Source organism: Danio rerio, chromosome 22 (genome assembly GCF_052040795.2).
Source record: "Danio rerio strain M-AB ecotype USA chromosome 22, GRCz13ab, whole genome shotgun sequence".
In the NCBI taxonomy this organism is placed as follows: domain Eukaryota; kingdom Metazoa; phylum Chordata; class Actinopteri; order Cypriniformes; family Danionidae; genus Danio; species Danio rerio.
Window position 1 is genome coordinate 35046088 of NC_141042.1, and position 14798 is coordinate 35060885.

General features: G+C 40.6%; 1 protein-coding gene across 50 annotated transcripts in view; it reads left to right on the plus strand.

Moving 5' to 3' along the window:
- Nucleotides 1-14798, plus strand: part of dock3 (dedicator of cytokinesis 3) — a 406352-nt gene that overhangs the window by 371080 nt on the left and 20474 nt on the right. For all 50 annotated transcript variants that reach the window (XR_015522243.1, XM_087304578.1, XM_087304583.1 and 47 more), the window contains 8 exons: nt 1748-1808; nt 1899-1992; nt 6061-6209; nt 12079-12165; nt 12327-12431; nt 12527-12668; nt 13853-14019; nt 14093-14179. Coding sequence is in view for 49 of the 50 variants with exons in the window: in XM_087304578.1 (XP_087160704.1) it covers nt 1748-1808; nt 1899-1992; nt 6061-6209; nt 12079-12165; nt 12327-12431; nt 12527-12668; nt 13853-14019; nt 14093-14179 (892 nt within the window). In the remaining variant the exon portion in view is untranslated. The remainder of the gene's footprint in view (nt 1-1747; nt 1809-1898; nt 1993-6060; nt 6210-12078; nt 12166-12326; nt 12432-12526; nt 12669-13852; nt 14020-14092; nt 14180-14798) is intronic.

Consider the following 14798-nt stretch of genomic DNA (forward strand, 5'->3'; position numbering starts at 1 on the left):
GGCATGTAGACATGGTCAAGACAATCTGCTGCAGTTCAAAGCGAGCATCAGAATGGCGAAGAAAGGGGATTTAAGTGACTGAACTTGGCATGGTTGTTGCTGCCAGACGGGCTGGTCTGAGTATTTCAGAAACTGCTGATCTACTGGGATTTTCACGCACAACCATATGGGGTTTACAGAGAATGGTCCGACAAAGAGGAAATATCCAGTGAGCGGCAGTCCTGTGTGCGCAAATGCTTTGTTGATGCCAGAGGTCAGAGGAGAATGGCCAGACTGGTTCCAGCTGATAGAAATAAGCTTTCGTTACAACCGAGGTCTGCGGAAGAGCATCTCTGAACACACAACACCTCCAACCTTGAGGCAGATGGGCTACAGCAGCAGAAGACCACAACGGGTGCTACTCCTGTCAGCTAAGAACAGGAAACTGAGGATACAATTCACACAGGCTCACCAAAACTGGACAATAGAAAACAATAGAAAGAAAATATGCCAGACTACTTTGGACTGTGGGGGAAACCGGAGCACCCAGAGGAAACCCAGTCCAACACGAGGAGAACATGCAAACTCCAATTAGTAACCCCAACTGACTCAGCCTTGGGCGAAGCAGTGGCGCAGTAGGTAGTGCTGTTGCCTCACAGCAAGAAGGTCGCTGGGTCGCTAGTTCGAGCCTCGGCTCAGTTGGCGTTTCTGTGTGGAGTTTGCATGTTCGTGTGGGTTTCCTCCGGGTGCTCCGGTTTCCCCCACAGTCCAAAGACAAAGACATGTGGTACAGGTAAATTAGGTAGGCTAAATTGTTTGTAGTGTATGAGTGTGTGTGTGAATGAATGTGTGGATGTTTCCCAGAGATGGGTTGCGGCTGGAAGGGCATCCGCTACGTAAAAACTTGCTGGATAAGTTGGCGGTTCATTCCGCTGTGGCGACCCTGGATTAATAAAAGGACTAAGCCGACAAGAAAATGAATGAATGAACTGACTCAGCCAGGATTTAAACCAGCGACCTTCTTGCTGTGAGGCGACAGTTCTAACAGCTATCGTGTCACCCCATTATCAACATTTATTTTTGAATTTTGTAATGGTCTCTCGACCAAAGTCCTTTGATGTTACATCATACAGACGAGTGTACAGTTGCTGTAACTCCACAAAGATTCTGCCATTTCATGTCCACATAGCAGCACATTCCTCTCGCTGCTACTTTGCCATTTTAAAAGCAGTGGATGAAAGCGATTCTGAGCTTCTATTGGTCAATGTGACGGAACCTGCTGTAGATATAAGGAACAAATGTAACATGCTAGACCTTCTGTGTTGACATTGTAAAGCTGGCATCAGTGCACTATGACTCACTACACGAGAAGAAATGATTAAATCTTACGCTCTGACACATTTTTCTTGTTTACAAATCCCCACAACACCCTACGTCAAGCAAATTGTGCTGAAATCAGGAAAAGATATGCGTAATCTGAATTAATTGTGTAGTATTTAAACCTTAAATTGAATGCTTGGTCAATAAATATTTGGATGTTTAGTAACCCTGGCCCACACATCTTAAATAGATGGATGTATCACTGCAGCAAGAGCATACAACGTTCCTGTTCAGTCTATCATATGTAATCTAAAAGCAAACAGTAGAAATCTCTTTATAAGTTGCATAGAAAGCAGCCAATCAGATTCAGACTTCATATTGTGCATGTATTTGATCAGAGGGCGTGGCATCTGTAACTAATGAGACGTCCTGTTTCTGTTGTTGGCAGAGATTGCATGAAAGGTGATGAGACGGAAAACAAGAAGATCGGTTGCACGGTCAACCTGCTGGTGAGTTTCAGCTTTCATAATAAACATGACGCAGCTTTCTTGTGAGCAAGCTGAACTGACCTGAGAGTCACATGATCTGGACGTTTACAGAATTTCTACAAGTCGGAGATCAATAAGGAGGAGATGTACATCCGATACATTCATAAGCTGTGTGACATGCACCTGCAGGCGGAAAACTACACAGGTGAGACACTTCATCTTACTGCAGGGGTGTCCAAACTCGATCTTGAAGGCCCGGTGTCCTGCAGATTTTAGCTCCAAGGGTCCGTTCTTCGTACCTCACTTAAATGATCTAAGATGATTTGGCAGATTCTGGATCTTTTGATCTTGATAACTGATCTCTCGCTAATATGGTTCTTCAAACAAGTTCGCGAATCAGATTAGAATGTCTGGATGAACTGATCTGAGATCGCTGCGTGTGTTGTGAAGGACAGATCTATCGATCCTCGAAATCATGATCAGCAATGCAACGATTGGCTGACGGCACAGCAGCGTAATGACATCATCTGATTAATATTCAATTATCCATGTGAGCAAAATTACATCAAATTAGCAGTAAACGGTTTGTTAAATATGACACGCAATAACCTTCCACATTTGTTGTGAGCTGCAGGCTTTACACTCTTATGTTTCAAGAGTATTCATCATGTATTTATCATGCATATTAATGTATTTAGTTCTACATTTAGAAAAGATTTTCTTTATTATAGTAGCCGTTTTTTAATCGGTGTAAAGAATAACTGGTTGTTTACAAAAGCATTTTGATATTGGTAAAGGCGTCTGCAACTTTTGTGAAGCATCAAATCACCGTCATATTAGCTGTCAAAACATGTTTATGACTGCATAAATGTAATATTGCTTTAAAAAATAAAGTCACATATTGTGCATGTTTATTATACACAATTTGTACTAAGCGATCTAAAAAGCTCATATCAATAAGTTTTCTCCTTGCACCAAGAGAAAGTCTTTGTACTTTCATTTCGAGGGTGCAGATTGCATAAGTTTTATTAATTTATATAACTTTATTTATTTTATTAATAACTATAACTTTATAGATATAGTTTAAAAAATATTTACTCTTTTCCCAAGTGTATATAACTACTACTGTAAGAAAATATCAGCATTCGGTACATACGTTCTGTATTATCTTTGCTTGAACTGAGCCGATCTAATCCTGTTTATATGAATTGAACCTGCTCCCGATCAGGTTTGACCTAGCAGAACTGTTGCTATGACAACAACTCTTGGATCAGCTTTGAAGAACAAAACGATCCTGGATCGTGTCAAATCGTCAATAACCAAATCCAGCTAACTAGTAATCCACATACGAAGAACGGACCCCAACTTGCTTCAACATACCTGCAGGGATGTTTCCAGAAAACCCAGTAAGAGCTTGATTAGCTAGCCCAGGTGTGTCTGATTGGGTTTGGAAATAAACTTTGCAGGACACGGGCCCTCCAGGTCCAAGTTTTGACACCCCTGTCTTATTGTATTCAAAAGCTGCTTATGCCACATGACACAGAACAGTTTACAAAACATCTGATAGACATGTACAGATATTCAATTTAAAAAAAGTTTCAAGAGTTGACACTTAGCTGATGATTAATTATAAAGCTTGTCCCAGGAGAGAGCCCTGAGCTCATAAGATCCTCGAGCCTGAGGCTCCCTCCCGTTTGCAAGGTGAAATGGGAGTTTGAGCTCAAGTAGATCTGGAGAACTCCCTGCTGTAGTAGCTAATGAACGGATAGTGATTGCTCTTAAGAGATAACTACTTACTAGGAGCATGTCTATGATGCTGATTTGGATTAGTCAGTAAACTTAAGTTGCATGTTTTTGGACGGTGGGTGGAAATCGGGGAACCTGGGGGAAACCCATGTGAGCACAGGGGGAATGTGTAAACTCCACACAGAAACGTCGACTGGCTTGGAAAGGACTAGAACCAGTGACGTTCTTGCTGTGAGGGAATAGTGCTAACCACTGGGCCATCGTGACACCCATCTAGGAAAGGAGGAGTAGTAGGCGTGGAAGGAGAGATTCTTCAAAAATAAGATGGCTGTGATATGGAACTTAGGGTATCGTCTGATTGGTGAATCATAAATTGGATAAAGCGGGACCAGCCGCAAGCAATCATAAGCATGATCCTCTCAAAATTAGTTTATAAATAAACTTCACATAGTGCTTTTCACAATAATTATCGTTACAGAGCAGCTTCACGAAAGGTGCACATCATTACACAACAGTCAAAAACAGAAAGGTTAAGGAATTGTGTAAAGTGATGGCAGTATATAAAATGTTAACCTGCAGTTATAGAATATAAAGTGTCCTTCCAAAAGAAATAATATTTACATGCAGGGCTTGACATTCACACCCGCCAAATGCGGGCAAATTTCAGTGGTGGCGGGTAAGACAGACACTCCCACTAGCCACTTTGGCTGGTTGAAAATAATTTTCCTGGATACTAATTCTTAAAAGCAGGCTTCGACAATAAGGATGTTCTTATATGCAAACAAAGGTGAGAAGCAACACGACTGACAAAAATAATTACATTCGAGCGAGTAATAGAAAGCAGGTGAATACCGAACGAGAGGATAAGCGCTCGCGCTAACAGCTGAGGTGATGCGCGTGACTGTTTAAAACGCGTGCGCGCTCCCGTTTCCTTGCGTGAAGTAGTTAAATGGTGATCTGGACCTTTAGCCAGGACAGATTACTGTGCATATGTTTTGTTAAATAAAAAGTATAGTATACAGCTATATTTTGCTTGTTTTGACACATTTAAAATTTGTGGCTAAGAAATAATTAATTGTTTATGTTTGCTGTGGTCAGAGACAGGGGTGTAGCGGACATTTTAAAAGTGGGGGGAAAGCTGTATGAAATCCAAAGGTTTACATTCTTAATCAGCTTTTTCTAAATGGTCTGTCTCTTAAAGTGAGGGGGACGTATTCGCCCTGTCCCCCCCGACTGAGCTCTAAATTATGTAAAATAAAAACTGGTTGTAATACTATAAAGCCATAAACCATTTGCTCATGATTATTGAGCAAGCTCATACACGACACACAAAAAGTGAAATAAATGAGAATGTGGAGATAAGGCGAAATCTAAATTAAGTCATTTTAGCATGTCAAAGTCATATTTGTGTGTATACAATATATTTTCTAAACAATAAAATTGTGGCTAGTGAAAATGGTGAGTGGCTAGTAATGTTGGAAAGTAGCCACAGTGGCTGGTGATTAAAAAAGTTAATGTCAAGCCCTGGATATATGTAATAATGTTACATGAAGAGTTCAGATGCAAAAACCTCTGAAAGCCATTTGCAATTTTCTTCATAAATAAGCATTTTTATTGCTTACTTGATTTTTTTCGTAACTTCAAGTTTATGGCAAAGAGTACATCCTTTCATGCTGCGTTCACACCAGATGCGGAACGCGTGTCAAGCGCTAGTAATTTACATGTTAAGTCAATACAAACGCGCGAATAGACATCCTGCGGCGCGAATGACGCGAAATTGCGCGAATGGCGCGATACGCGCGAATGGCGTGGTGCGAATTGAGCGTTTAGCACATTTTTGCGTGAATGACTCGAGTTCGTAAATCTGAACTTCAGCAGACATTTGCGATGCGTTTACCAATCAGAAGTTTGCTCTTGTGAGGGCGTGATTGTGACGTAGAACCTGTTGATGGTGTCCCAGGGGAAATCTTCAGCCTACACCGACAACAAGTCATCAAACTGGGCTTGGCTCAGTCAGAAGCACTGCTGAAAGCCTTCGTCATCCAGGTTCAGTTTCTGGAGGAGTTTGTGAGCTCACAGAGCTGGATGCACCTCTGAAAGGATGTAGTGGACTCAGACACAACCCTAAACGTATCGACGCTGTTTTTCAGTCTTCATAAAGCACATAAACACTGTTATTTTCTTCATAAAATCCATGTTAGCCATTTAGCTATGAAGCTAGAGTCACCGGTCAAACAGAAGCTTTGCCCATCAGGCAAATCCGCGTCTGTTCTGAAGTGAATTTGACGCGCGAATGAAGCGGATTTGATACGTGAATGAAACGGGGTTTGACGCGCAAATGAAGCGATCAGTATTTAGGAAATATACAGTAAGTTACAAAGTCACCAATGGTACCAGATGAAACCATAAAACAGCTATGAGATCTTAAAATTTATGGAAAGAGTCTTAAAATTGTCTTAAAAGGTACTGAACTTCACTCTCTGATTCCTGTAAATACCCTTACTATGCCTACCATTGTGTCCCACAGAGGCGGCGTTCACCCTGCTGCTGTACTGGGAGCTGCTCCACTGGGAGGAAAGACCCCTCCGAGAGTTCCTGCATTATCCAGCGCAGAGCGAATGGCATCGCAAAGAGGGTCTCTGTCGTAAGGTCATCCACTACTTCAACAAAGGAAAGGTATTTACTGATGCAACTGAGTTTCAAGTCGTCTAGTATGTTTTGCCAGGGGCGTTGCTAGGGTCGAAAGGGATGGGGGCTTAGCCCCAAAGAAGTCAAGAGATTTTTTTTTTCAGTTTTTCTCAAAATAGGGTGATGTGAGCATTGTGGCACTTTAAATACATGTAATGCCTGTTTCATTCATACTTGAGTAAAAGTAGTAGAACATTCCAGGAAATCCCCGAGAACGGAATAAACATATAAAGGCTTTAACTGTGTTCTTCCTGCCATTTTAGGTTTTTTCATAAAAATAAATTAATTTAAAAATCCGATGCTAACTGACATAGCATGTTACAATATAGCTATAAAATAATAAGCTAGATGCATGAACTCACAGTGATTTAACTATTACTGAAACAAATGTGACTGGCATATCTAGATAAATATGTCTAGATATCTATATCATATCTGGAAAGCTAGTACAATTTTTGTTTTTTAAAAACTCGCATGCGTTTACATTATTATGATGCACATTTTATTGATTGGTTATTTTATTTCACCAAAACTACACACATCACACATTTTATACTTTGAAAACAAATATTAAGCTTTATATTAAGCTTATTTAAGCTATATTAAGCTTAACTATTCAGTTTTATTATTACCTCATCAGCTTCAGCTCCTCAAAATAAATAATGAATGAATACCATGACAACATGACAACTGTCCCACTCCCACCTGCCGATAGAAACAGGTACTGCTGAACAGCTGACTTTAAATACCTGACACAAAAGCTATGTTAAGTGGAATGCACGTGATGTATGTGGTAATTTTAAGAACTTGGATTTCAAAACAAATGTTATAAAACCTATTTTTATTTGTGCAACATTTTCCAAAAGATCAGGGATTTTTGACAATACATTAGGGGCTTAAGCCTCCCATCAATCCCAATTCACCTGTACCGCATGTCTTTGGACTGTGGGGGAAACCAGAGCACCCAAAGGAAATCCACGCAAACGCAGGGAGAACATACAATCTCCACACAGAAACGCCAACTGACCCAGGAGACTCAAACCAGCGACCTTCTTGCTGTGAGGCGACAGCACTACCTACTGTGTCGCCTAACATTAGAGTCCATTCACTCTTTTAAAGGCCTAAATATATCTAATCATGTACTTAATAATGTATTAAAGAGTCCCTATTATGGGTTTTTGAAAATTACCTTCCATGTCGTAACACAGCTCTAAGTGAAGTGAAATATTCAGCAAAGGTTTAAATCTGAAAGTGGACGGTGTTTAAAACTATTGATTCATCTATAAAAGAGTCGACTCATAGTGGTTTGAATGAATCGTCTTGATAACGAGTCTTTAGCCATTTCGGCGTGACATGGATACGAAACATAAGCCCCGCCCAATTGTTGCACGCACAAACCCGGGAAAATTTAACCTGTAGCCCCGCCCACACGCAAAGAAGAAGAGGAAGACAAACAGATCCCAGTTGAATCAAGTCATGAAGATGCTGTGCTTAGCTGGATATTACTGGAAGTGTGAGGGGAAAGCTAGTGTTAATTTCTCGACCCAAAGATAAGGCTGTGATGAGTCAGTGGTTGAGGTTTATTTTTGCAAAAATACCTCAGCATTACAGCCCAGCCTTGTGCTGTTACTGTCGTCTTTCTGACGATTGCTTCAGCAATCTACATGCTTACAAGGGGACATTCGTCAGATGTTTGTTAAAGGAAGGATCAGAAAAGACTATTAAAGTGTGGGACTTTGTCAGAGCTCGACAGGAACTTTATCAGTACAGAGCTCATGGATTAGTTTCTTCCTCCATTTCACTAGTGTAAGTAAATGGTTGCCTCCTTGTTTTCTCTAGCTTGTTTTACTTACAGATATAAATGCGTTTTGGAGCTTATGATCTACTGCCGCTTGTCCTTGCTATGGCCACCGTCAGCTTTTCCTACACACGTGCAGCAGTCAAGGTTCAGAATAGTTTGGATGGATTATGGATTAATACTGAATGTGTGTCATGGTTAAGAATGAAGCAATATGCTGGTGTTTAATTGCTTTAATGCACACACAGGTGAGGTGTCTGAATAACACTGTTGAAAACCGGGGTACTGTGTACTGCGATGTTAGTAAGTTAACTACTATGAAGCGTGTTTCCGTTGCAATCGGATCCTTTACCAATATTGGCGACTCAGGGAATTCACAGACTGTACCAAGATGCTGAGAACCATGGGAGGGGCCAGTTGAAATTATGGGATTTTCCGGTATAATACCAAAATGGGGGGGTGGCTGGAGATGGGTGTAAAATACGGGAGACTCCTGGGAAAAAACAGGAGTGTTGGCAGGTATGCTCACACATGCACTCTTAAAGTCTTAAATCAAAAAATCGAAATTTATGGCTTTAAAAAGTCTTAAATTTGCTGTTCTAGGTCTTAATTATTTTTGCACAGGTCTTATTTTTGCGATGTCCATGTAACGCTACATCTAATGCTCATTTAAATTCTTTTTGTTTGTTTTTTGTTTTGTTTGGTTTTTGGAGTGTTGTAGTTCTTTATTTCACTAGTCCAATTGTAATTTGCGGTATTACAACTACAAAAAGGTCAACTTGCAATAGTCAATCAGCTTTCTGATATTAAACTCAGTGACCGCGGCGAATGTGACATCATCGCTGTGTTTGCGGAAGTCCGCTTTGATTGCGCGTGACATGATTTCGGCTGGCAGAGTATGCCGTTATTTCACTGACAAATGTGACAAATACGAGAGAGCGAATCTCTGCTCACGCGCCGGTTTCCTTTGTTCATGGACAAAACTGCTTGCGAGCTCTCAAAACACTGGCTGCTCATGTGCGAATGATCTGCTCTCGCTCCGTCGGACTCCTTTAAAGCTTTTGCTCTCCAGAGATGCTTCAGCATACTGTAGTATTAAGAATAGTGAACTGATAAAATGAAATACTGTAGTTTTACTACAGTAAAGTATGGTCAATTGTAGAAAAATATACCCTTTATTGTAAAAAAATAAATAAATAAAGCACTGGGTAGTTTGTTTTTAATACACTTGTTGTGTTACCATAGCAACTATAGTATTACCACAACAGAGTAATTGAAGTACTTTACTGTACTTTACAAAACACTGTACAGCAGACTGTAGTTCACTTTATTTTAGTGATAAAATGGGATTGATAGTGGGATTTATTTGAAGAGTTAATAGTACAGTAGGCTATAATACCTAATTAAGTTTTTACCTATTTTCTATAACAGTTACATTTCTGCTTGCCAGAATGACCAATAATTATTGGCTAGAAATTGCAACAGCCATGGGAAAGAAGGAAAGTTTTTGTAAAACTTTGAAAAAACCTGAGGGATAAGTTTGTTAAAACCAAGTGTGCCCCAAGCCTACGTTTGAGTGAAGGTTTCGGCCGTTAGATCGCCCCCTGGGGGCTGGCTGCAGTACAAGTCATAAAGCCCGCCTCCTCCGTGTTAATGAAGGAGACTTGAGCCCAAATAAAAAAAAATATTACACTTGCAATAAAATGTCCCGAAAGATAGTTCTGGTCGATTAAGGCACTGGTTATTGTGCTGAAATAGGTGCAGATCTTCATTTTTGTAAACAGTTTGTTTTTAGCAGTAATTTAATGCTGGGCGTGTCATCGTGATTGACAGCTGTGATTGACAGTTTCTCAAAGCGCGGCGTCTGAGCTTCGGCAGGAGACTGAAGTAGACTGAAATGTTATTATTCGATTTCTGTGTTATTTTACGATGACAAAATGAGTTCAGCAGTAAACTATAGTTTCTGACATACATGATCCTGGTGAAACACTGTTTATTCGCTAAGTTCAGGGCTTTTTTCGGGCTTTATTAGTTTGCTGATACACGCCTAACCACCCAGATAGCAAAACACAGTTCCGGCTAGATTCTCGCCTGCCGGAGACTTATCTCTTAGAGCTCAGACTGACTAATGTTACCTCTGCTGGACCTACTCCGGATGCCTGGACTCACTGCCCGATTCCAGTCCGAGTCAATCGAGCCAGATGCGGCGGCCGAGCGAGCAGGCGCTGCCGCATGCGAGCCGGAATCAGCCCGCGACGCCGCGAGTAAGTTATGCGCTGCGGCCTGGAGCTGGCGCGATTGAATATATAAAACCCTCATATTTGTTAACGTTATTACATCCATTTGTGTTGATATGACAGCAAACGCATGCTGAGAAGTTCGGGGGGCGTAGTTGATTTTACATAAAGCGTTTGATTGGAAGCTCGACTCTGCTCATTTTCGCGGCTCCTCCTCTGGCTCCATCAGACAATCCTTCTGCGCATGTCTGGCTCCAATTTCAGCAGTCTTTTGCGACAGTTTGTGCCCGTCAAGCAGGCGTTTTGCCCTCAAGGCGTTCAATGGGAAAAAGGGCTGTCGCGTCGTCCATATTTTTTACAGTCATTGGTTAAAACAACAAAAAAGAGGCCCCCAAAAACATCTTCAATGATGATGATTATCTTTTTATTCGTCTGATTTTACTTTGTTTTTTTGGAGCGCCCCCTGTCATTTAAAAAAAATATCTCAATGGTGAATGTGTCAAGTATAAAAGCCTTAATCCGTTTTGTGAGTTGTGCGATGCGGTGCCAGGTGAAAGTATAAATCTGCATTAAGATGTTTGTTTGTTTTTTTGTAGTTCAATGGTGCATTTAACTTTAGTACTGTTCAATTTAAATAACTTTATCTTACCCCTAATTTTGTGCTTTTACATTTTCTCTCGCGTGTTTTTCATATTGCGATATAGGTCTTAAATTTAATACTCAATGGTCTTAAAAAGGTCGTTAAAGGTCTTAAATTTGACATTATGATATCTGCAGAGACCCTGTTATTGTTGATAAGCCGTGCTGGACATTTCACTCTGTCTCACGCTAAATGCTGTCAACCAACTGCAACAGGCTGTCATTAGTCCAATCAGCACAGAATAGCATCTCGCTAAGAAGGCTTTAGAAACAAATTAATTGTTAACGATTCATATGGGAGTCGCTGAGATAATTAGGTAAAAATAAATGCATATTATAAGACAATAAAAGTGTTTTTTGACCTTGCATCCATATCAGTATGTTGTTGGAGACCCATAAAACCGAAATATGACTTTTTTCAATGTATAATAGGGACTCTTTAAAAGCATGTTAAAGTTGCGGTTGAGCTCACAAATGTTTGGTGCAATACCAAACTACGTCCTTGTGCAAATGGTCGTGGGGGTCTAAAATGTCCATCAGTTGTAGCTTTCGAAATCCTTCATTCTAAAGGGCTCTTCAAAGTGGCCATGGTTTGGAACGATATTTCAATATGGCCGCCATGATTGCTGTCAATTTGAATTGTCCTTTAGAGATAATTGTCCTTTCCACGATGGACATCCAGCATTCTCCAGCCTCCTGCGCCTAGACTGCAGCTCTGAACAGGAAGTTTGACCAGAGGAGAAATGGTCATGCCCAATTGAGCCTGGTTTCTCTCCTTCACATTGGTCTGTTGGTGAAGTTTGTTCCTCCACTGTCTCCACTGCCCTGCAATGTTTGGGCCTTGGGGAGCTGCACATCTTCAGTGTTTCGACTTTCAGCAGTGAAGATCTGAACTTCAGCTCTGAACACTGGACTGACACAGCTTCAGTTTACTAGATCGTCTGTGTTCAGCTGCTGCCACACAATCTACGTTGGAAGCGCTGGAGAAATAAATATGAATGGGATTGAATTTAAAGGGTGAAACATGCTGCCATGTGATTGGCTGATTGGAGTTTTTTACATTAATGAGCAGTTTAACACGTCTACCTAATAATGTGGCTGGTCAGTCTACTTAACTATCAGGATCTTTCTTATTTTATAAATTGCACATGAAACCAGCAGTCTTCTCTTGTTCTCTTCTCAGTGTTGGGAGTATGGCATCCCGCTGTGCCGAGAACTAGCCTTTCAGTACGAGTCCCTGTACGATTATCAGAGTCTCAGCTGGATACGGGTCAGTGCCTTTTGATGTTCTTTTTAGAAAACGTGCATATATGAATAGCGATTATATAACAGCACTTTGAGTGGACGTCGCAGCTATTAATGTACTGTTATGTATTATGCTCAGAAGGAGGTCAGCGCTGTGTGAATATTCAGCTTTTTCTTTCTGCACAGAAAATGGAGGCGGCATATTATGACAACATCATGGAGCAGCAGCGACTGGAGCCAGAGTTCTTCAGGGTGGGGTTTTATGGGCGGAAGTTCCCTTTTTTCCTCAGGGTGAGACTTTACTTCTATATGCTCTATTTCTTTGTACGAATAATAATTAACTTTATGTAAAACATGTGTTATATATATTTTTTTTTTTCTCTCAGAATAAGGAGTTTGTTTGTCGGGGTCATGACTATGAAAGGCTTGAAGCCTTTCAGCAAAGAATGCTGGGGGAATTTCCTCAAGCCATCGCCATGCAGCACCCGAATCAACCAGATGAGGGCATTTTACAGGGTGATGCACAGTGTATCCTTCACCATAATGGGATTAAATGTTTGATGTATGCATGTGTTTATTCAGTTCGTCAGGTCCGTTGATTGACTGTTTCATTGATTTATATCGGTAGGATGGATGGATGGATGGATGGATGGATGGATAGATGGGTAGGTGGACGGACAGACGGATGGTTTGGTTGGTTGGCTGGATGGATGGTTGGATGGATGGATGGATGGATGGATGGATGGATGGATGGATGGATGGATGTATGGATAGATGGATGGATGGATGGATGGATGGATAGATGCACAGATGGATGGTTGGTTGGTTTATTGATTTATTCCATTAATTGGTAGGTTAGTTGGTTGGATGGATGGATGGATGGATGGGTAGGTGGGTGGGTGGACGGACGGACAGACGGATGGTTTGGTTGGTTGGTTGGTTGGTTGGTTGGTCTGATGGATGGATGGATGGATGGATGGTTAGTTGGATGGATGTATGGACAGATTAATGGATGGATGGATGGATGGATGGATGGGTGAGTAGGTGGGTGGGTGGACGGACGGACGGACGAATGGTTTGGTTGGTTGGTTGGCTGGTTTGATGGATGGATGGATGGATGGATGGATGGTGGGTTGATTGGTTGGTTGATTGGTTGGATGATTGGTTGGTTGGTTGGTTGATTGGTTGGATGATTGGTTGGTTGGTTGGTTGGTTGGTTGGTTGGTTGGTTGGTTGGTTGGTTGGTTGGTTGGATGAATGGATGGTTGGTTCATTGATTAATTCCATTGATTGATTGATTTGTTAATTCATTAGTTCCTTCATTCGTTCATTACATTATGTGGTCATTCTTCCATCCTTCATCACTTAATTCAACTATTTATTTATGCATTAGTTTATTTTATTATGATGTGCACTCCTTATTTTTTAGCAAAAATATTTTTTTAAAGATGTATGTTTGACGTGTTTGCCTTCATTGACAGGACAGTATATAAACAGGAAGTGAAGGTGGAGAGAGCAAGGGAGGAAGGATTATAGAAAGGTCCACATGCCAAGATTTAAATGTGGGATGCCTGAAGCGCAGTTGGTGCAATCAGTGCAGACAATGACATAAACTCTTGACAGCATTCTTATTTCCAGTTTGATTTATTCGCCTATACTACAAGTTGAAAAAAAACAGTAGCGGTGTTTTGCCTTGACATAAGCTTTGCTAGACCTCCAGATCTACGCCGTGTCTGCAGTTCCTGAAAACATGGACGTTCTTCAGATGGACCGCGTGCCCGACCGCATCAAGAGCTTTTACAGAGTCAACAACGTCCGACGATTCAGATATGACCGACCATTCCACAAGGGTCCTAAAGACCGGGAGAATGAGTTCAAGGTAAAATTATGCCTCTCTTCACTTCTGGATTATGATGAACCGCATGTTACTTAAAGTGTTGTTTTGTTTTCAGAGTCTATGGATCGAGCGAACCACACTAATCCTCACCCACCCTCTGCCCGGCATATCCCGCTGGTTTGAAGTGGACAAGCGAGAGCTGGTGGGTTAATCTGCATAATCTTTAATGTGATCAGCTCGTTTACATGAATATTCTTAACCTGTTTGTGCTTAAAGTGATAATTCACCCTTAATTATAATAATCATTACTGAATTATGCACTACTTATACTTATTTTTAGCCCTTTTCATTTCCCTTTTTTTATATGTTACTCTAAATTACAAGGGAACATTCATCCATATTTTGACATTTGATAAAGGTGATTTAAAACATTAAAGAAGATACTTTACTTGTATTTGATATGCTTTCTATGTATGTAAACTCGAATGGGAAAATACTGCAGTAATCCATAGTAAATATTTTTTAAATCATACTATAAAATACTACTGTAGTATTAACAATGGTAAACTGATTTAACTGTAATGCTGTAGTATAAACTGTGGTGTAGTAAATATAACCTAAAGTATTTGTTTATATTACTGTATTTAGTGTATTATCATAGTAGCTGTAGAATTACAAGATTATTCACTATAATCTGATTCAGAAACACATATATAGTACGTTACTAATATGTTTACGTTCACAATTCCTTCACGTACGTAAAATTAGAAACTTTTAATCATCAAATCATGCCACACAAAGACTAAACTCAAGAGAATAGT